The 21,958-nt window shown below is 44.3% G+C and overlaps 1 protein-coding gene across 3 annotated transcripts in view; it reads right to left on the reverse strand.

Annotated features, from left to right (window-relative positions):
- LIG3 (DNA ligase 3) overlaps nt 1-21,379 on the reverse strand; it is a 32,207-nt gene extending 10,828 nt beyond the window's left edge. For 2 of the 3 annotated variants that reach the window (XM_087717289.1, XM_087717288.1), the window contains exons 1-14: nt 21,255-21,379; nt 19,001-19,545; nt 17,248-17,391; nt 15,476-15,676; nt 14,615-14,766; nt 13,636-13,802; nt 12,342-12,419; nt 10,124-10,286; nt 6,660-6,815; nt 5,369-5,500; nt 3,982-4,061; nt 3,594-3,681; nt 2,587-2,664; nt 1,086-1,209 (exon numbers count right to left, since the gene is read on the reverse strand). In XM_087717289.1, coding sequence (XP_087573415.1) covers nt 1,086-1,209; nt 2,587-2,664; nt 3,594-3,681; nt 3,982-4,061; nt 5,369-5,500; nt 6,660-6,815; nt 10,124-10,286; nt 12,342-12,419; nt 13,636-13,802; nt 14,615-14,766; nt 15,476-15,676; nt 17,248-17,391; nt 19,001-19,520 — 2,083 coding nt within the window. In that variant the 5' untranslated portion in view covers nt 19,521-19,545; nt 21,255-21,379. The remainder of the gene's footprint in view (nt 1-1,085; nt 1,210-2,586; nt 2,665-3,593; nt 3,682-3,981; nt 4,062-5,368; nt 5,501-6,659; nt 6,816-10,123; nt 10,287-12,341; nt 12,420-13,635; nt 13,803-14,614; nt 14,767-15,475; nt 15,677-17,247; nt 17,392-19,000; nt 19,546-21,254) is intronic. The other variant, XM_087717290.1, reaches the window with a different exon arrangement.
- Nucleotides 21,380-21,958: the final 579 nt, after the last annotated feature.

The raw sequence follows: 21,958 nt of genomic DNA on the forward strand, positions 1-21,958 counted from the left end.
TGCTCAGTATGTAAAGCTTCCCACGTTTCACTCCCAACCAACTTCAATAGGCTAGAGCAGTGTTTTTCAACCTTGGCAACTTTTAAGATTTGGGTACTTTAAATTCTCCACTTGGCTGGCTGGAGAATTCTGAGAATTAAAGTCCCCATGTCTTAAAGTTGCCAAGGTTGAGAAACACTAGGATAGTTTCCAAACTGAAATTCTGGAGAACTATAGTTAGTAACTATAGTTAGTTCTATCCTGCTCTACGGAGTGGAGAGTTGGTCTCTGACAGAAAGCCCCTTGAAGAGACTAGAAGCATTTGAAATGTGGATTTACAGGTACATATAAGTCGGGTTGACAAAATCAGAAATGAGGTGGTGATAAGCTGCGTGGGAAAGCCAAGGGAAATCATCAAAACCATAAAAAAGCAAAAGTTAGAATATTTGGGACTTGTGATGCGACACCCAGAAAATACGGCCTCCTTCACTTAATCCTCCAAGGAAAGACTGAAGGCAAATGAGGTCCAGGCAGAAGAAGAACATCATGGCTTCAAAATCTAAGGGACTGGTTTGGACAAAACTCAGCAGCACTTTTTCATGCGGCTGTTGAAAAATAGGATCACCAACATGATCACCAACGTCTGATGATGGATATGGCACAAGAAGAATAGTTAGTGACTCAACTTACTATAGTGCCTCAATATAAATACAGGTATTAATGGGGAAAATCTCAGCCCAAACACTAAATCAATAGGAACAATTTACTAAAGAAAGAAACAAGGGAAAAAATCCAAATGTGAGTTAATATTGTCTATCTAGTCTAGAGAAAATATTTACGTATCTTCAGGCTGGACTGAGTTAAAAAACTGAACTCTACCAGTCAGAGGTCAAGACTTTTTTCTAACTCAGTCTCCTAGGCTAATTGACAAAGTTAGCCTATCCTTGGATTCTCCAAGCAGCGCACAGGAGAACTTTCCAAGTTCAAACGTCTTGGGAAACATCTCAAAACTCCCATCTAACACCTCAGAGAACTACAGCAGGTCAGTGTGAACTAGGAAGAATAAAGCGTTTGGATTCTCATTCTGGATTTTTAAAAATACCCACCTTTGCTCCCCTGGCCATAGAAGGCACCCAAAACCACCAGGTCTGCTGTGTCTGCCATTGCTCCCTCATTCAGATAGTCCTTCTTCACTTTGAGCCAGTGGCGTTTTCCTGGTTCATAAATACTCTATCCAAAACAAAAGCAGAATGGGAACGATACAGATTCCAAGGGGAAAAGGCTGGTCCCACTCTCTCTAGTGCAGATCCCACTTTTGGAGATAAAGGACTGCAGGTGGCCTTTAATTGGTACGGACACTCCAAAAGGTAAAGGGGAAGGGAGATCAGAGGAAAACTCTCAATGTCAACTAAATTACACTTAACACGGTTCTCAATTTTACCGATTCCCTCCTCGGTCACAACAAAAATTACAATTCAGCAGCAACTTTTACAGGGAGTCTTGGAGGTGTTTTTTTTTTTTTGAGAGTGGCATGCAATCCCGGCGTCTAAAACTACACAGTTCTTTTCTAACTCTGGTGACAATAGAAGTTCCCACCCATTTTATATTCTTCCTAATCTAATATTTCTTAATGGTTAATATATTGAGAGATATGCATAAGCAGCTAACTCATTTTTTTAAAAAAAACTGTGTCAATGTATTCCCCCCCACCCCCAAAGATAACTTTAAAATAATAATAACCATGTCTTCTTCAACATCTTTTCTACTCAATTCTAGAGGTCTGCTTATCTGCAATGAGGAATTGGTGACTTAACACCATTCATTTTACGGCCCTTTCTGGCCCCAAATTCATAGAAACAGCTTTGATAGAGTCAAAGTAAAGAATGAAATTTCCTTCTCCAGAATTGATTCTTTTAATCATTCTGGGACTACGGTAAATGCTTTTTATATTTGGAGATTTGGAAGGAATGCTGAAGAGGACAGTTAAGATCAGGGGGGGGGGGTCAAACTCGATTTCATTGAGGGCCACATCAGGGTTGTTTGATCTCAGGGGTGGGCATGGCCAGGGTGGGGGTGGGCAGCTCAATGTCACGTGTTGGGGGCACCTGTGGTGGCCTGAGCGCTCTGCCAGCAAAAATGGGCTCTCAAGCTCTGTTTTCAGCTGCGACGGCTTCCTGCAGCCCTCTGCTAGCCAAAACAGAGCTCGGGAGGGCTGTAGGAGGATGGATCTATCAAGGCTTTATAGTCTTTACTATTGTTTTGTGGGGAGGGGGATATTTCTGAAGTCAAAATTGCTTTCCAGTTATGGCTTTTGAGCTGCAGTGGCCCAGTGATTAGAGTGCAGTGCTGCAGGCTACTTCTGCTGACTGCCTGCAATTTGGCAGTTCAAATCTCACTAGGCTGAAGGTTGACTCAGCCATCCTTCTCAGATGGGTAAAATGAAGACCCATATTGTTGAGGGCAAGAGGCTGACTCTGTAAACTGCTTAGAGAGGCTGTAAAGCACTGTGAAGCGGTGTATAAGTCTAAGTGCTATTGCTATTTTCAATTTGACAGACTTTGTAGCCTGCTGGCATAAATGGTCGGGCAAAAACAGCAGCTTGCATACCTTCACATCTTTCAGCACCAATCCCTCCAGCCCTTCCCGGATGACTCGGTTGATCATGTCGGCGAGGTCTGAAGCTTTCTGGAAAATAAGGAAAAGAGAAAATGGCCAAGGCAGGATTGAGATTTGCCATTTCACTGGATATTTAAACATTTCTGAACGTCTTATCCAGATGATTTAACTGGCTGATTGTCCATTTATTTCAGATAACAAGCCAGCCAGCCAGCTTACTTATTTCATTTTGCTTGAAAATTCCTGGCCTAAGACATTCTATGTCTTATGACCTATGTTTGGCATATCTACCTTTCATGAATTGTAAAGCTAGAAGGGTAAGCATCTCATTAATGCTTATTTAATCTTAATTCTGCTATCTATTCCATTTTTCCAGACCAGACCAGACCAGAAAATCAATTCAATAGAAACATTAGAACTATACCTGATTAAACTGGCTATACCAGAATCTTGCAACCTTGATTGTTCTTTACAGACCACAGTGAATCAGGGAAGAGCCTGTTTAAATCACTTCTAAATGCTGTTTTGCTTCTTGGGACTGAAAAAATTGTTTCATTTTCTTTGCTTAGGTGATGGTTCTTGAGTGTTTTTGTCAAAGTTGTTTTCTTACATTTGACACCATTCCCTATTAATCCAGATGGATTGGAAGATGAAAGCAGTTATATGGAACATAGGGCCCCAGGACGGGGAATCTAGAAAGAACCCTCCACAGCTGGTCCAGCCCCTGGGTGGGTGGGTGTGGATGGTTGCTGTTTTTATTGCTTCTTGTGTGCATGTGATCTAGAATCATTGAATGAGATGGGCACCAATATATTTGTAACTTTTACAAATGAATGAATGAATGGCATCAGGATAGGGAAGAGGACACAAACTTTTTTTGAGACACCGAAAGTAAAGCCCCCAATGGCTCACACACGTACCGAAGATTCAGAGAACTTTCTGCTGAGCATTTTAAAGCTTCTCCAAGTCTCATTCTTGCCATCTAAAATGGAACCTACCGTGACATGCTTCATCTCTGAAAAGAGAATTCGATTGGGAATTTCCACCATGTTATCGTGGAGAAATTTGCGACGCTCGCGCAGAGGCCTAAAGGAAACAGAAAAGGGCAAATCAGCAGAAGAAAAACGTGGGTGAGAAAAAGTTCCTTTAATGATTCTAATGTCAAACAGATCCTGTACTTTGGGGCATTCTTTGCTGAGCACTCTTACACTTTGTGGAGAATAAATTTAAACATAGAGGGTGTCCGTAATCCAGCATAGATTTTTCATGGAGCAGAGACCCACTCTTGGCAACCATAAAGTGTAGGCCAGTTCTTTGCTCAGATTCAGGCTGATATAAGAAACAATGCTAGCTACAGGGGAGGATTAGCACTCATTATGCACCCACCTGTCCATCAAACTGACGTCATTGAAGTAGATGCAGTCAAAGACAAAAAGGCAAACATTGGCATCCTGGAAAGCAGCTTTCTGCAAAGGGATAGCAAAAAAACCCCCATGAAATTGACTACATGATATCATTTCATGAATAACAGCAGCCAAGGCTATTTTGCTATTCTGGAGAGGGACAAAGTCTAAACTAGGGATAGATAACTTGTAGCCATCCCGTGCTCATCTTTGCAGGTTATTGTGAGCTGCCAGCGGCCAGCAGAAATGGCCGCAGATTCAGACAGTGAGGCGGTTGGGGAGGAACATGGGTCAGTCCTAGAGTCTGGGAAAAGCTCTGATGAGGGTTCTGTGTCGGAGGCAGAGAGGGAGCCAGAGCCGTATGCCAGTTATCAGCTGCCTTCAGAGTCAGATATCAGTGAGGCAGACAAACAGCTGGAGGCTGTTCCTAGTGTGCGCATGCGCAGAGTTGCCAGATGAAGGGAACAGCTAAAGAACAGGAGTCGACTTGGGAGTAAGGTGATGAATGGCCCCTCCCAGAGGAAGTAAAAGAGCAGCAAAAGGGGAGTGGAGTTTGCAGGAGACAATCAGTTTGCCTAATTGGTTAGTGACTCTCCGAGACTTCTTGTCAGGTTTTGCAGATATCGGCCTGTCAGCTCTCCAAGCCAGATAAGGTCTGTGACCGTAAATCCTCCTTTGAAAGACTTTGCCGGCTGTGAATGAGCAGAATTCACTGTAAATTAATAAAATGTTTTTTTGCCCAAGGAGGAGTTTGTCAGAACAGGAGTCGGTCAGAACAGTTATATTTGTTTGTATTTTTATAAAAACAGTCATTGAATTGGAGAGGGAAAACCTATTTCCCCCCTTTAACAGATACCCTACCCACACCTCCTATGGTATGAAACTATGATGCTGAAATTTCGCCTTTTTTCTAATTTAATAACTCAGGCTCTAGCTAATTCTATACAATGTCTTCTAGTATAAATCTATACAGTCTTTGTTAATTTGGGATGAGAATTCACTCTGGAGAATGACGTTGGAGAAAGCTGGGCTCCATTCCCTCCCCGTCAGCTAAAAAGGACTGTTACCTTTTCATTATTGCATTCTTTCTATTAAATGCAGGCTGTTCACGCCCTGCTCTATAAAAGAAGTCTGCTATAAATTGTATCGATGGTTCTCCACCTGTGGTCTGGGGACCTGCGGAGAGGCCGCAATGTGGTCACAGCATATCCGCAAAGGTTGAAGAAATATTATGATTAAAATTTCAAGTTAAGTCCCAGTGATCTGTGGCCACGAAAGATATTTAATGGGGGTCTATGGTGAAGAAAAGGTTGAGAACCACTGAATTATGCCATCTCTTTGGCGTTGGGAGAGACCTTCTTCTGAAGTACCTTATGCACTCCCAGGGTCCCAAAAGGCAGAGGCTTCCCCAACTTGGTGTCGATCAGAAGAACTTCAGCATCCAAGATCATACTGTGTCCTCCTGAAAAGGCCTTGGGGATGAAGTCCTTGAAATGAGCCACCTGATGAAATGCAAGCAAGCAATTGCGTTCTGTGAATTTTTCAATCCATTTGACGGGCCAAGAAGCATCGACTGGCATTATAGGCAGACAGAAAGATTTGACTTGCCCAGTGTTTCCCAACCTCAAGAGCTTAAAATGTGTGGACTTCCAACTCCCAGAAGGACTAGATCAAGCAGGACAAACCCATTGGTTGAGCAGTGGTTAAATGCGGTATTGTAGGCAAATTCTGCCCACAGTTCAGTCCTGATGGGACTCAGCCTTCCATCCTTCTAGGGTCAGTAAAATGAGGACCCAGATTGTTGGGGGCAATATGCAAATAATGCTTACATTGTAAACTGCCCAGAGTGTGCTGTAAAGGCGCTAGGGGGGTGGCATATAGATCTTCATGCTATTGCTATAAAAATTCTGCTTTCCTTCCTTTTATCCTCCCCCCCCCCTTTTTTCTTTCTTTTGCAATCCTTGTTTTTATTTTATTATATTTTATTTGTCAGATTTTGATGCTGCCGATCATTCATAGGGACGGTTTAAATTTTTGTTGCAAAAATAAAAAAGCCACCTGGGAGACGACTGTAATCTTAAAAAGCAAGGTGAAACCAATGGTTAAAAAAAAAAGGTTATGCACATTTATATTAAGGTGGGGGGGAATAACTGCCCACAATTAAACACAAAAGTGCCAAGGAAACTGTGAAGGCCAACATTTCGTTTACAATACTTTAAATCAAATATACACAGAACTTTTAGAACTCCTTGTTTTTCCTGACCAAACTACAAAGCAAGCCGCCTAAACTACACTTCTGGTACTACTGGGTTTCGCTGTGGCTGAATTAAGATTAATCCAACCACATGGATTAGGCTTGATGTCCACACAAGAGCCAGAAACCCATACTTTACTCAAGAAGCAGCCCATCCTCTGGGGATAGTGGCACAGTGGTTAGAGTGCACTATCACAGGCTATTTCTGCTGCCTGCTGGCTGCCTGCAATTTGACAGTTCAAATCTCACCAGGCTCAAGGTTGACTCAGCCTTCCATCCAAGTGGGTAAAATCCAAGTGGGTAAAATGAGGACCCAGATTGTTGGGGGCAATAGACTTAGAGAGGGTTGTAAAAGCACTATGAAGCAGTATATAAGTCTAAGTGCTATTGCTATCCGCTCCACTAACCTTGTGAGGGAGAACGGGTTTCAAACTGCGGCTGAAATAGCAGAAATGGTCTCCCTTCTTGTGCACTTGGACACGCTCCCCATCATACTTAATTTCTGAATACATGCCATTGGGACACTTTTTCATGGCATATTCAATCGATTTGCAAGCTTCAGCCTTATAAGAAAAGGGAAGAAAGAAAAAAAATCCAGTTTAAAACTCTTAGCTTATTAACAACCAGCTGCCTTCTGGCAAATTAGATATTGACTCTATTCAAAACAACCTTCCAAACTAAACTTCTCTCAGATGCCCTGGACTATAATTCCCTGGCCAGGCATATACTAAAGTTTTGTAGCTTTGGCAACTTGAAGACATGTGTCATTTTGAAATCTGTATGTTTTAAAGTTGCAAGCTTGAAGAAGCACCATGGCTCGAATGGCTGAATGCTGGGCAGGAGGTTAGCAAGCCCATCTTTGAGACTCAAGAGCTGTTGTGGGGTGGGGTTCAGGTCTTGTCCTTCACTCTAGCTCCTCCTGGGGACACAAAAGGAGCAGGTGGGTGTCCCCAGGGCAATGGTGATGTCACCAGCTAAGCCTTTTAATCTTCATACCATTGCATGAATGAAAGTCCCTCTAGAGAACTTTGACTTGATGTCTGAGAGGGGAATCAGATGCCAGATGCCAGAAAGGGCAAAACAGTTCACATATACAGACAAGGTCTTTTGGAGAATGCCAGGCTAAGATTACAGATAACTTAAGAGTAAGCAGTGCTGAGTAGACTGAGTGACAAAGCAATGCAGATGTTCAACAAGATTTTTGCTTTCTAGGAAACAGATTCTGAGGAGGAGTCACACTTTCCTATTTTTAGAACAGTGAGAAAATTAGTTTTAGTTTGACCATGGCCTAGAAATGTTATTATCAACAGCCACACACTCTTGAAAATGTATAGTTAAAGGACTACTATACAAGGGTACTTACTGCATTTTTCGGAGTATAAGACACACCAAGGTTTCGAAGAGGCAAATAAAAAAAAAAGTTTTTGTACTCTGTGAAAACGGGCCTGTTCCCCCCCCCCCCAAAAGGGCATGAATAGCCTGTAGGAGGCTTGTAGAGTGCTCCTGGGGGGTGGGGTTCCAAAAATGAGCAAAAAACAAGCCCATTTTTTGTCAAAAAAAGGGCATGGATATCCTTTAGGAGGCTTATAGAGTGCTTCTGGGGGGTGCGGGGGGGGAATTCAGCAAAAAATGGACCATTTTTTCGCTCATTTTTGCTCTCCCCAGCCCCCAGGAGCACTCTGAAAGCCTCCTAAAAGTTAGGCATGGCCATTTGGGTGAAGGGGGCAGGGTTTCAGGAGGCAAAAAATGATGTATTCAGTGTATAAGACGCACCCATATTTTCAGCCTCTTTTTTGAGGGAAAAGGGTGGATTTTATACTCTGAAAAATACGGTAAGTAGGGCAGACAAAAAAATAAAAATAAAAAAACCACGATGGAACTCTTGATTTTTTTCCTTGTTTTTATTTTACTGCAGATTTCATTGTATCCCATAGCTGCTTCATAAGTGCTGAGTGATGGATACAATTCAAGTAAATAAAAGAATAATGCAAACATTAAGATATTCAGCTTGGACAATTGAGACTCAGGTTAAGTACCATATTTTGGGAGTATAAGATGCACCTTTTGCCCTCAAAAAAGAGGGTGAAAATCTGGGTGTGTTTTATACACTGAATACAGCACTTTTGGCCTCCCGAAACCCCGCCCCTTTTGCAAAAATGGCCGTGCATAGCCTTTAGGAGGCTTCCAGAGTGCTCCTGGGGGCTGGGGAGGGCAAAAATGAGTGAAAAACAGGCTGTTTTTTGCTCGTTTTTGCCCCCCACCCAACCTCCAGGAGCAGTCTATAAGCCTCCGAAAGGCTATGCACGCCCCCCCTTTTTTTTACAATAAATGGGCCCATTTTTGTGAAAAATGGGCCATTTTGGGGAGGTCTGCAGAGTGCAAAACATTTTTTTTAATTTGCCTCTTCAAAATCTTGGTGCATCTTACACTCTGAAAAATACAGTAATACTACATTGCATACTGGCAACATACTGGCCAATCCCTCTCTCTCAGCTCAACCTAATTAACAGAACAACAGAGCTGGAAGAAACCTTGGCGGTCCGCTAGTCCAGCCCCTTGCTCAAGCAAGAGACTCTATACCAGCGATGGTGAACCTTTTTTGGCTCGCGTGCCATAAGGGGGGAGTGCAGGGGGGTTGTGAGTGGGCGTGCCACACCCATAATGCAATGCATGACCTCAGCACGCATGCGCACATAACTGGCGCTCCTCCCATTTTTGCATGCTTTTTCCGCCCTCCCTAGGCTCCAGAGGCTTTATAGGAGCCTGGAGAGGGCAAGAACGGCCTCCCCCGCCCCCCTGGAGGCCCTATGGAGGCTTCAGGAGATTCCCCTAAGCCTCCGGAATGCGAAAAACCAGCCCTACGGGCAAACCGGAACTTCAGCCAGTTTAAGCCTTCCGGGGCCTTCTGGAGGCTTCCCTGAAGGCTCTGGAGGACAAAAAACGAACCTACTAGCAAAGCATCTACGGTTGGAACGGGCCCGGCATCACCCACATGGATGATTGTGGTACGCGTGCACACGGTGCGTGCATGTGTCGTACCTGCCTGCGACACCTCTGCAAGCCTCCGCGACACTCCAGCTGCTCATTGGAGCATTGCGCTGGTGCTGTATGCACCATGCACTTGCGCGTAAGCGCCAAAGGCTTAAAGGACAGGTAAGGACTTGGGCGGGCGCGTGGGCCCTCCGGAGCACCGTACCGGAATGATTCAAGGTGCTCTGGGCTGGGCCTGTACCGGGACGTACCGCCTGCAACCCACTACTGGCGTGCACGCTGGGGTGCACACATGCATAGCATTATGGGTGTGGCACGCAGGCACACGACCCCCTGTGCTCCCCCCACTTTTGGCATGGCAGCCATCACTGTTCTAGGTTGCTTTTCTCCTTGGTTGGTGCCAATTTAACCCCCTGGGAAATCTGCCATCCCAAGATTTTCCATCACAAACGTGAGAAGTTATGACGTGAACCCCCCTTGGCAATGATATGTATATTTTCCCTCTCTTTTTGTATCCTCTTCTCCTCCTCATCTCTTTAGGTGGGACTTTCGTCTCCCTGCCTGGACAGATCTGGAAGAGAAGGGACCCATCCATCCACCTGTGTCCCCCATGGCTGACATTCAATTCAATTCAATTCACAAGGCAGATGTCGGGATGAAATCAGAGGACCTCTTATAGCCTGTCTGCTCCACCTTCTCTCACAAAAAAAAAGGAAGACCATTAATAAATAAATACCTGCTTAAATCAAATGTATACTTTTCTAACTAACAATAAAACCTGAACGTAACAGGATGTCACAGGCGGACAAAGAGGTTGTTCCAGATCCTGCAGCTGTAGCTGAGAAGAACCACATCTCTGCAGACGCCACCTGTTCCTTACCAGCATGGGCTGAACCGGCGTCATCAGAGCTGCCTGGACACTAAGAATTTTCTTCATGCCTGGCTGAGATTCTTGCTGGTTCTTCAACACTCGCTCCACCACATCATGGAGGTTACGGGATGCTTTGAAAGCCTCATAAGCATTGGGGTCCAATGCATCAAGTCTGGGTAGGAGATTGAGAGAGATTGAGATTTGTTTTATTTATATGCCGCCCTATTCCCAACGGGACTCAGGGTGGCGAACAACTCAAGGGGGAAAGGGAACACAAAATACAATACAAGCAATTAAAATAGCCAACAGACACACAGGTCGAGAGGGGAAGGGAACTCATCAACCCCAGGCCTGCCGACACTGCCAGGTTTTAACGGCTTTTCGGAAGGCCTGGAGAGAGGTGAGAGTCCGAATCTCTGCGGGGAGTTCGTTCCAGAGGGCCGGAGCTGCCACAGAGAAGGCCCTCCCCTGGGTAGTAGCCAGATGGCATTGGCTGGTGGACGGAACCCGGAGGAGGCCAACCCTGTGTGATCTAATGGGTCTTTGGGAGGTAATTGGCAGCAGGTGGTCTCTCAAGTACCCAGGTTGGAATACCATGAAGGGCTTTATAAGTGACAACTAGCACCTTGAAGCGTATCCGGAAAAGAGAAGGATGATGATGATTATTATTTTTAAAGAAAGGGACGAGTGTGGGTATAACTGGAAAAGGATTGGGGAGCCTCAAGGTCAAGTCCATCCCCACCCATGGAAGCTCATAAAGTGACCTTGGGCCAGTAATTTTCTTCTTATCCTAAAGGGATGCTATTGTGGGGAGAAAAAAACAGAAGGACTTGTTGCATGGGCTTCGGAGGAAGGGCAAGATTTCAATCTAAAGAACAGATATATCAACAAACTTTAAAGAAAATGACTGCTTCTAGATTCAACCAGTGTCAGGCCTGCAAGCCATCTTTTCTTTTGGACTTGGGGCATGCCACACTTTCTACTATTCATTTTCTATTGTGGGGAAAAAGGGAGGGGGGATTATATGGAGTTCGATGATTTGTAGCCATAACAACATTCTTTCTAGAAACTCAAGGTTATCCTTTGTCTCTGCACCTGGCTGGAACTGGATGGGTGGAAGCTGCCAGATTGGACCATGTGATGAACTTGTGGGTGTTGGGGCAGGATCTTGAACTTTCAACCGGGTGGGAAAACCTGGAAGCTTTCAGATTCGGGTTTTCCCAAATGTGCCAACATGGCTCTCTTAATATATTGGAACTTTTGAGGAACCTTTTGCCTCGGACTTTGATTTACTTTTGGATGTTATTTGGAACCCTGACAACCAGTTTGGTGGAAGACAAATTTCTCCAAATTTCATCTCTCTAAATATCTCGAATTTACTTTCCAGTTATTAGCGAAGTTGACAAGAGCTGATGGGAAGCTTAGTTCAACAGCATCTGGAGATGCTATTAGGATGGATGTTTAGTTGGAGTGACAATGTCAGGCCTGCATTTATATTCCTTTTAGAATTTTGGCCTGCCACCCTTTCTCTTATTTCATTATGCTGTTTCTTTAAGTATAGTCAATGGGAGGGGGAATTAGAAGGAGTAGGATTTTGGAATGTATGGTTTTTCATTCTTTGCTAGAAGCCAAGGTCATCCTTTGTCTCCACACTTTCACACCTGACCGGAAGAAGCTGGGCATGGACGCCAGCGTGGAAGGAGATTGGACCATGTGATGGACTGTGGGTGTGGGGACAAGATCATGAACTTTTAACTGGGTGGGATTCTGATGTAACTTCCAGAGTTGGAATCCCCATAGCACAATGCCAACATGCCTGCTTTATTAAATTGGAACTTTAAGCATAGTTTTGCCTTCGACTCTGATTTAATTCTACATGGTATTTGGAACGCCGTCAGACAATTTATGCTAGAGCAGCAGAATCTTTATGAGAGGGACTCCTTGAGGGAGAGCCATTCCCTTCAAGACACCCCATTTTAGTACCTTTGCCCTTTAAAGAAAAGTAATAGTCACCCTTTTAATAACAAAGGCTTTGCATGTCACCATGGAGTCTGGGAAGTTGCTGGACTATAGCTGAAAGGAACAACCTTTCTTCCATAATGACTGACAATCAGAGTCTAAAGGGTCTTGCAACTAAGTAGTGCATCTATCTAATTATCTCATTACTGATACCGCTAAAATGTTCGGCTTTTAGATTTCTGACATTCTCAACCTGATCTCAGCTTACACGTGCTTTGCACCAGCATTCATTTTCAAGTCGTGTTTAATCAGTCGAACGATGCACTTCAGGTCATTAGCGGTGCACCTGGAAAAAAAAAGAGGGATACAAATGCAAAAAATGCCTACGTCAATACACAGCTGAGATGCTGGGCCTCCAGTTTTGTGTATCTTCTGTGTATCTTTATGCTATCCCCAAATAGGACCTCCACTGCAGGGAATAGGAGCATGACAAAATCATGCGCACACGCCCACACCCACAATGCAATGTGCCCCTCCCCACCTGCTTGCGCAAACGATCCCCCCCACATTCATGCGCGACACCCCCCGGTGGCGGAGGGGGGCATTTTCGCCCTTCCCAAGCTCCGAAGTCTTTCCTCAAGCCTCTGGGAGGATGAATGTTAGGGGTATCTCCGTTGGGAGACAGGAAGTAGCGCAGCGGAATGTACAGCTAGAGAGAAGGAATGTTGCTAGTAGAAGAAACACACGAATAGAGACTCAGACACTGCTAGTAAAAACAAGTAGCTTTACTACTAATATTAGCTTCACAAGCAGTGATAGTGGATATTTGTCCAAAAACAATTCAAAGAACAAACAATTGCTTACAGTCGCAGTTCACGTTCCAGTCATCAAGCGAGCAAGTAGTTATCAAGCATAGGACAAGCAGAGAGAGAGAGAGTGAGCTTTCCTGACTCCCTCTTATTGCAAAGTTAATTGCAGATTGTAAAGTTAATTACAGCTGATAAGTACATTCACCCATTTAAAGCAACATCGACCATTTGGTATTGTATATGAATCTATATTGCCTACCAAACACTAGGAGTATACTTCCAACAGTAAAAAAAAGTGTCCCCCCTTGGAGGCCGGAAACAGACCCGTTTCCAAACTTCCAGAACTTCTGGGAGTCCCGTTTTTTGCCCTCCCCAAGCTCTGGAGGCTTTCATCCAGCCTTCAGGAGGGCAAAAACGGCTTCCCCTTCCAGAGGCCTTCCTGACATCAAAAACAGAGTGCGAGGGGGGACGACTTCCCTCCGACCCTCCGCCCTGCACATGTGTTTCCCGCATGAGTGGCAGAGAACTGAAAATTAGCTGGCCGGCAGGATGCACTTGCCCATGCATGGTGGAGCTGAGCTGGGGGACGGCTCACATGCCCCCAGAGAGGGCTCCGTGTGCCACAGGTCTGCCATCCCAGTGCTAGGCTTTGACAGTATTCAGCAATCGCTGAGCAGACACCTGATCAGGCCTACCTGTTCCAATCTGACCCTTACGCACAGTTCAAAATTCATAAACATTTCCTTTTTCTACCTTGATGCAACTTCTTGCAGTAGGTTCTGTTGCTCCTCTTCTTTGGAAAGTTTGGATAGCTGCGTCAGGAACTCATCTACTTCCTGGATTGTCAAAAGGCTCTTGGCAGCAGGAGGGCAAGACCTGCTTGGCTCAAAGAAGATCCGCACCGTTTCTGAAACGTCACCCTGGTGTGAGATACAAAAGGGAACAGCTACAAAGAGCCCTGCTAAGGGCAGAGGCATGTTTGGCTTGCAATTGTAAATGGCAATAATAAATTAATTGCAATCTGGAAAGCCTCAGGAATCTTTTGAGATCAGGCCATTGAAGTGTAAACCAGTAGGGAAGTTCAACCTGTAATCTGCAACCCTAAAGCACCTACATAAATTGCCAGTAAATTGTACTTATAGGTTAGTGATGGCTCACCTTTTCCGGACCGAGGACCCAAAGGGTGCACATGTGCACACAAATGCGCTCCCCCGAAATGCAATGCGTGCATGGCTCTTCCCCTTTCAGCATGCACATCTGCCCTCCCCACAGGCCTCCCACGCCCCGCGCAGCCTCCCCACATGTGCCTTGCCCCCCCCCCGCATATATGTGGCAGAGACCTGAAGACTAATTGGCTGGTGGAGGGCATGCGTGCATGCACAGTGGAGCCGAATTGGGGCGACGGCGCATATGGCCACTGAGAGGCCGCTGCGTGCCACCTCTGGCACATGTGCCATACATTCACCATTACCTTTATAGGAGGTTCTTGATTTGCTGTTTTCCAGAAAACCATGTTTTCTTCTGGTTTCTGGCAAAAACTGCCCCATAGGAAATACTGGGTTTGCTTAACAATGGTCGCAAAAAACCGCAAAAGGTTGTAAGGTTGTAAACTTGAATCTGGCCATGTGACTGATTTCTGGGCCGTCAATTGTAGTGCTCAAACTCTTAAGAGAAAGAGGCATGCTGTGCAGAGGGATACTGGCCACCAAAAATCTGACTCCCTTTTGCTCACCTTCTCAAGGTCTCGGACCATGTCTTCCTGGCTGCAGTTGAATATCCTACTGAAGAGCTTCACGATCTGCTTGTCATTCAAGTTGTAAACACTTTTAATGACTCCGGGCAAGAGTAGCTTGATGGTTAGGTAGAGATCACCCCGAAAGCCATCTGGAAGAGGCACAGATGTTTGCAATAGGTGAGCAGAAACAGGGTTACTGTTTTTCAGATCGGCGGCTGACTTAGCCTCCACCACCTCTGTTCTAGGCTGCATTAGATGAGAAGAATAATGCTCATCATTAGGGATAATAGGTTGGTTCCCCCCTTGCACATACATGCTAGTCATTCCCGACTCTAGGGGGTAGTGCTCATCTCCGTTTCAAAGCCTAAGAGCCAGCGCTGTCCAAAGATGTCTCCGTGGTCATGTGACTGGCATGACTAAACGCCAAAGGCGCATGGAACGCTGTTCCCTTCCCACCAAAGGCGGTCCCTATTTTTCTACTTGCATTTTTCACATGCTTTCGAACTGCTAGGTTGGCAGAAGCTGGGACAAGTAACAGGAACTCACTCCGTTACGTGGCGCTAGGGATTCAAACCGCCGACCTTTCTGTTCGACAAGCTTAGCGTCTTAGCCGTTGAGCCACCTGGGATAATAGACACCTCCCTCCCCAAGTCACGGTTTGCTAGGTGCTCTTGTGCCTTCCTTAGCATTTTGCTATTTCAGTGCTTTTATCAATGAGATCCTGCCACTCTTGTCCTACTTATAATAAATGACACATGAAAACAATAAATTGGTATGAAATTATAATAAATATTATGTTTATCCCAGATTTGTTTCTACCCAGACCCACCAGTGAGAACAAAGAGAAAGAAATTGTACCTCCACTGGTTCCCTTCTGTAAGAAGTTCTGAATTATCTGAGTTTTTACATTATAACTGGATTCGTCAGCCACCATTACACACAGCTTTCTGAATTCCCGCAGCAAACAGTCCTTGTGTTTCGGATCACTCTTCTCGGTGGACAAACTGGGCTTGTGAGAAGAGCCAGAGCTGGCTGTTTCTTCAGGAGTGCCTGACTTTGCTGAAGAGACAAAGAGTTTGAGGGCAGACAGAAATGTCCAGATTTCATTCATTCAATGCAAGCATGGTTGAGCATTTCCTGAGAGCATAACACAGGTGGTCTTCGACTTACAACAGTTCATTTAGTGACTGTTCAAGGTTACAACGGCACTGGAAAAAAGTGACTTACAACTATGTTTCACACTTATGACCATCGCAGCATCCCCATGGTCATGTGATTTACATTCGGTTGCTTAACAATTGGTTCCTATTTCTGACGCTTGCAGTGTCCCATGTGATCCCCTTTTGCGACCTTTTGACTACCAAAATCAATGGGGAAGCCAGATTCACTTGACAACCATGTTACTAATTTAAGAACTTTCCATTAACAAAAATGGAAAGAAAAGCCGTAAAACTCGCTTAATTAACTTCTCACAAACCCGCCATCCTGGGCCCAACATTTGAGAAGCCAGGCTCTGCCTGTCACAAACCAGGACAAAGGGTGAGTGATGGAGGAGTAACACCTCCTTAAAAAACCTTGGTCCAGCTGGCCCAGCTGGTAGCACCTCATAAAGGCCCCTTTCCAGGGTTACAGGAGAAGACGGATAACAGTTTTGAAGGTGGAAGAGGGCTCTATCCCCCAACGGCAGATAAGGCGGCAGAAACATCTTCTAGGAGAAGGGAAACTCTGATTACAAACCTCCACTGCCTTGTGGCTCTATCCACTACTGGAAAAGGCTTCAGGAGTCAACCTCGAGGCCTAGTCCCGGAAGCAGTTCGTGACTGTGTACAACCATGTTCTGGTAACTCCTGAGATGCAGCTGGAACCAATAGTATTGGCTCTGCCGTTCCATTGGACTATTTCAGTGACGTGGAGAGGGGGGATCTGCTGCTTGAGTAACAGTCTATCCTCCATATTAATCTACCCAGGCCTCGTGCTCTGGAGAGGACACTCCAGCCTTACCTCTTTCCAGAACACAATACCAAAATCTCTTGAGACTGAAGGATGCCAATGCAAACTTCTCACTTAGCAACATAAAGCTCACTTGTACACCCAGAATTTGTCTGGGCTCAATTGTCATAAGGTGAGGACTATCTATATTAAAAAAAAAAACTTAAAAAAACCCTTCTGAGCGCAGAAATACAGTACATTTTGCCTTTTGATTATACTTCTAAACACAGAATTGTAACATCTTAATTTTCATTCTCCAATCTCATCCTGAACTTTGGGACAAGAACGGCCTTTACTTTTCTCAGCTTCATAGTTTGTATGTTTGCAGGACACACTGAGCCTAGTTATCATGAACAGGCACCTTTTGTTTCATCCTGCCCAGTACAGTTTTTCAACCAGAGCCAGTGGCTTTCTTAATAATAAACATGCCTCTGAATTTCAATTATATATCATTTCTAGTTAGCATTAATTGAAATTTGAAACCCCTGTGCTTCTTCAGAAATTAAAAACTGGTAATAGGTTGCTGAACCTAGCATACATAGGCATAGATTATTATTATTATTTTGCTTCCACTGCTACCTTACTTAAGTCAAAATGAAATGTCAGCAATATGTTGCAAGAAAGTAAGGTTTCTCACCAACCTGCAAAACCTGAAAATTTCCTCGGTGAAGGATTTGAAGAAACCAGAGGCATTTTCTTGGGTGATGTTATTTGTCCACTAGGAGAAATCTTTGCCTGGATAACAGCTTTTTTCTTTGGAGTGTTTGAAGTTTTGGAAGAAATGTCTGTGAACAGAGAAGGGATCATTCATCATTCGGTGTCCTGAACAATACAGACATTTCGAAAGTCCTAACAGTTACCCACTTCTTTTTTCAAGGCTAAAGATGCTCTTTTATCAGGCAGTTTTCAAACTTCTGATAATTCTCATGGTCCTTTTCCATATCTGTCCTATTGTGTAGTTTAACAAAATCAGCCTCAAAATGTCCAGAGTTTATTCTACATCTCCACTGAGATCATGCAATAGATACTCAGGAAACTTTGCTTTATTTGGATCTATCCAACCTTCAATATGTTTCATTTTAGGACATTAATAAAACCTACAATACTGCTAGTTGATTCAAATTTGTTACTTGGCAGCACGTGGTTATTGGCAAGTTCATATTTTTGGAATCATTTGGGATATTGTTATACTGATTGAATGTAAATATCCTCCTGATTTAATATTTGCTAAGTGGGTAAGAATAGTGATCACAATTGCACCCCCTCCCTGCTTTAATTTGTTGAAATATTTATAAGCTATCCTTTAGCAAAACTGTTTTAGGATAGTGTGTGTATATATATATTAATTACTGAATAAATTACTGAAAAGTTCTTGAGAGGGAGATATATCTTTTCAATAATTTATCCTAACACTAAGTATCATTTAACAATCTCATTTTATAATCTTGCTTTGACAGAGACACAATTAGGCTTGGTATAAACAAGGTTCTACTAGGCAGGAATGTTGTGAGAACAACACAACGTTCCAAACACTATCTTCCATGTACTACTATACTACTCTCTGTAGTAGGTTACTCTGTAACCTTCAACTGAACAAAACAGTGCATCCTAGAGCGAAACTTTTTCAACCAAGAAACTTCAAATGGGCTAACTTACAAAATACATCCAACATCCGGGACCTGCGAGTTCTGGGGAATTGAAATTGGGCAAATTTTATAAAATACTTAATGACATAAAATTTACTATACATCTTTTTGTAATGTAAAATTTCATAAACGTTTTCTGTGGGAACTGCTGATATTTGACTGTGGTATACAGTTCGATATGGGATATTTTCCAGGCAACTTTGAAAATCTCCAAATTGTAAAGAATTTTTCTAGCACATTAGAAAAGGGGTCTCTAACCTTAGCAACTTTACGACTTGTGGACTTCAACTCCCAGAATTCCTCAGCCAGCATATACTGGCTGAGGAATTCTGGGAGTTGAAGTCCACAAATTGTAAAGTTGCCAAGGTTGGAGACCCTTCCATTAAAAGATCTGGCACTGCTGAATGCATATTTTTCAAACGATGATCCAATTGGTTGTCTAGAAATTTACACAAATGTCACCAATACTCCAATGGCAGTACCTTGTCAATCTTTGATCTCAAAAACAAATGCATAATAAAGAGGCCAAATCTATTTAGCATTTGCTTAGGAAACCAATAGAAAATTCCAGACTTTTCCTAGACTGGAAAGTAAAAAAAAAAATTACCACACATAAAAGCAATGCAAAGTCACTTCCACATTACTACTATGGGGGAAAAAAGTAATACGAATTTCATTTAATCATCAGGAGGCGAGGTCAACTCAAGAGGGATTTTTATAATTGCAACCTCCGTGATGCGCATCTCACCTGAGATGTGCTGATTGATCATCTCCTTTTCAGCCTCCTGCAGTTCCTCCCAGCCTTCCAAGTCTGTGATATCTTCGATCTTCTTGGTCGTGGCCCGAGCCCTTTCCAGCTTCTCAAATATGCACTTGACGTGATACCACTCCTTCATATCCCCACCGGATTCAGAGAAGGGATTGGGCACCACTTTCCCAATGCGCACCATCCCTTTGAGAATCTTCTCTTTGCACTTTTTGCAGCCAGCAGTGCCTCGCTTGGCGTAGTCCACACAGTATCGCTGTTCTGCCATCTCGGAGGCAGCGCAGAAGGATGTCAGGCGGCAACCATGCAAAGCTGCTGGAAGGGGAAAGCTGGAGAGGCCAGATTGGTGGTGCCGGAGGCCAGTCAAAGGCGAGGCGCCCTTATGGAGGAAGCTGAGAACGCCGGTCTGACGGTGAAGTGTCTTCTTCGGCAGCCAGGTCAATTTTTCACTTCTGCTAAGGTTCCTGGCTGCTTTCAGAAAAGCTTGGCGAGAAAGAAGCATGTAATTCCCTTTGCTGAATCTGATGCTATGAAAAAGAAATTATTATTATGCTTTGAGGCAAAGTCAGCCAAATGTTTAGACCACATTTGGCATTTTATCCGTTTATCAACTCCTTCTTGAGAACCTGGGATAGCGAGGGGTTGTTTGAATTATTATTAGGTGGAGACAATGGTTATTGCAACTCAACCACAGAGAGAAGAGCTGCACTCATCAGTTGCAAGAGCACTAAACAGCCCCCAAAACCATGTCTTCAGGGGGAGGGGGACAGGTAAATAACCCAAATAGACCCCTTTGAACCTTAAGGGATAAAAGTCCTTGGAGGGTAACCATCCAGCTTAGAGGAGGAGAGCCAGGGGCTGCCCCCTAGATACAGGTCACCTGAGACTTACAACAGTTTGTTTCATGTGTTCAAAGTTACCACAGTGCTGAAACATGTGACTTATGACATCTTTTCCCAATTACCACCTTTGCAGCATCCCCGTGGTGACATGTTCAAACTTCTCTACTATCAACAGTAGAGACCTTCAAGTTTCTAGATTCTATCTCAAGACCTAATATGGACACCTAACATAAAAAATGTCATCAAAAAAGCACAACAAAGAATGTTCTTTCTGCGCCAACCCAGGAAGCTTAAACTGCCCAAAGAGCTGCAGATTCAGTTCTACAGAGGAATTATTGAGTCTGTCATCTGCACTTCCATAACTGTCTGGTTTGGTTCTGTAACCCAACAAGACGGACACAGACTTCAGGGGATAATCAGAATTGCAGAAAAAACAATTACTGCCAGCCTGCTTTCCATTGAGGACCTGTACACTGCACCAGTCAAAACGAAGGCCGTGAAAATACTTACAGACCCCTCGCATCCTGGACATCAATTGTTTCAACTCCTACCTTCAAAACGATGCTATAGAGCACTGACACCAAGACAACTAGGCACAAGAACAGTTTTTTCCCTAATGCTATCACTCTGCTAAACAAATAATTCCCTCCATACTGTCAAACCGTTCATTAAGGCTGCATTACTATTACTATTAGTCTTCTCATTGTTCCTATCATCCATCTCCTCCCACTTATGACTGCAGGACTGTAACTTTATTGCTTGTATCCTTACCATTTATATTGATATTGTTTCCTGATTCCTTATTTGTACCCTATGACTATCATTAAGTGATGATGCTTGACGAATGTCTCTTGTCTTTTTATGTACACTTGAGAGCCTTTGCATCAAAAGACAAATTCCTTGTGTGTCCAATCACACTTGGCCAATAAAGACTTCAATTCAATTTCTATTTCTATTTTATTCAGCTTGGCAATTCATTCATATCCTGGGGTCACATGACTCCCTTTTGCGACCTTCTGACAAGCAAAGCCAACGGGGAAGCCAGATTCACTTAACAACCGGGTTACTAACTTATCCACTGCAGTGATTCACTTAACAGCTTGGGCAAGAAAGGACGTAAAACGGGGCAAAGCTCACCTAACCAATGTGTCACTTAAACAACAAAAATGGGGGGCTCAATTGTGGTCGCAAGTCGCGGAGGACTACTTCTATTGGCAATATTATCACCGTATTAAGGGGGCTTCGCAGACCATCTTATAGCGCGCCCACCAATCATTTCTCTCCCCCCCCCTCCCCCCCTCCAGCACGTCTGTACTCCCCACTCCCGATCTGGGTTAGACTCTCAACAGGCAAAAAAGGAAAGGGGAGACGAGGGAGAAAGGCAGCCGCCTTACCCGCAGAGAGAGCCAGCACGAACGGGAACAAAAGCCGCGGGGCTTCCCCAATTCCTCCCGAGCTCGGCTCCTCCCAGCGGCAGCTTTGATTCTCACGTGGCCTTGGCCTGCAAGGACAAGGAAGGGGCGGAGCAAGCGATGAAGAGGCGTGTCTGTCAGACGCCGCTCCTCCCTCCGAAGCGTGAGAGGGACGTAGCCACGCCCCATCATTTCTTTTTTAGCCTTTCCCCGCCCACCTTTTTCTTTGGACCATTCAGCGGAGATAGCGGCGGCGGCGGCCTCTTTCGATCTAGGCCACGCCTACCGCGTGCGAATAAAAGGCAGGGAACGCTCGGGGGTATGACGTCAGCCCTCTGCTCGCGCGTCTGCTCAGTCGCGTTGTTGTCATCTATTCAGTAAACCGTGGTTAAACAGGCGTTAGGTTAATGCAGTGGTTCCCAAACTTGGCAACTTTAAGACTTGTGGACTTCAACTCCCAGAATTCTCCAGCTAGCTCTTCTGGCTGGAGAACTCTGGGAGTTGAAGTCCACAAGTCTTAAAGTTGCCAAGTTTGGGAACCACTGGGTTAATGTAATGCAGGGCTCCCCAAACCGGGTAACTTTAAGACTTGTGGACTTCAACTCCCAGAATTCTCCAGCCAGCATAGTTGGAGAATTCTGGGAGTTGAAATCCACAAGTCTTAAAGTTGCCAAGTTTGAAGACCT

Source organism: Thamnophis sirtalis, unplaced genomic scaffold (assembly GCF_051295495.1).
Source record: "Thamnophis sirtalis isolate CommonGarterSnake01/CBP01778 unplaced genomic scaffold, rThaSir2_p1.2 scaffold_6, whole genome shotgun sequence".
Lineage (NCBI taxonomy): Eukaryota > Metazoa > Chordata > Lepidosauria > Squamata > Natricidae > Thamnophis > Thamnophis sirtalis.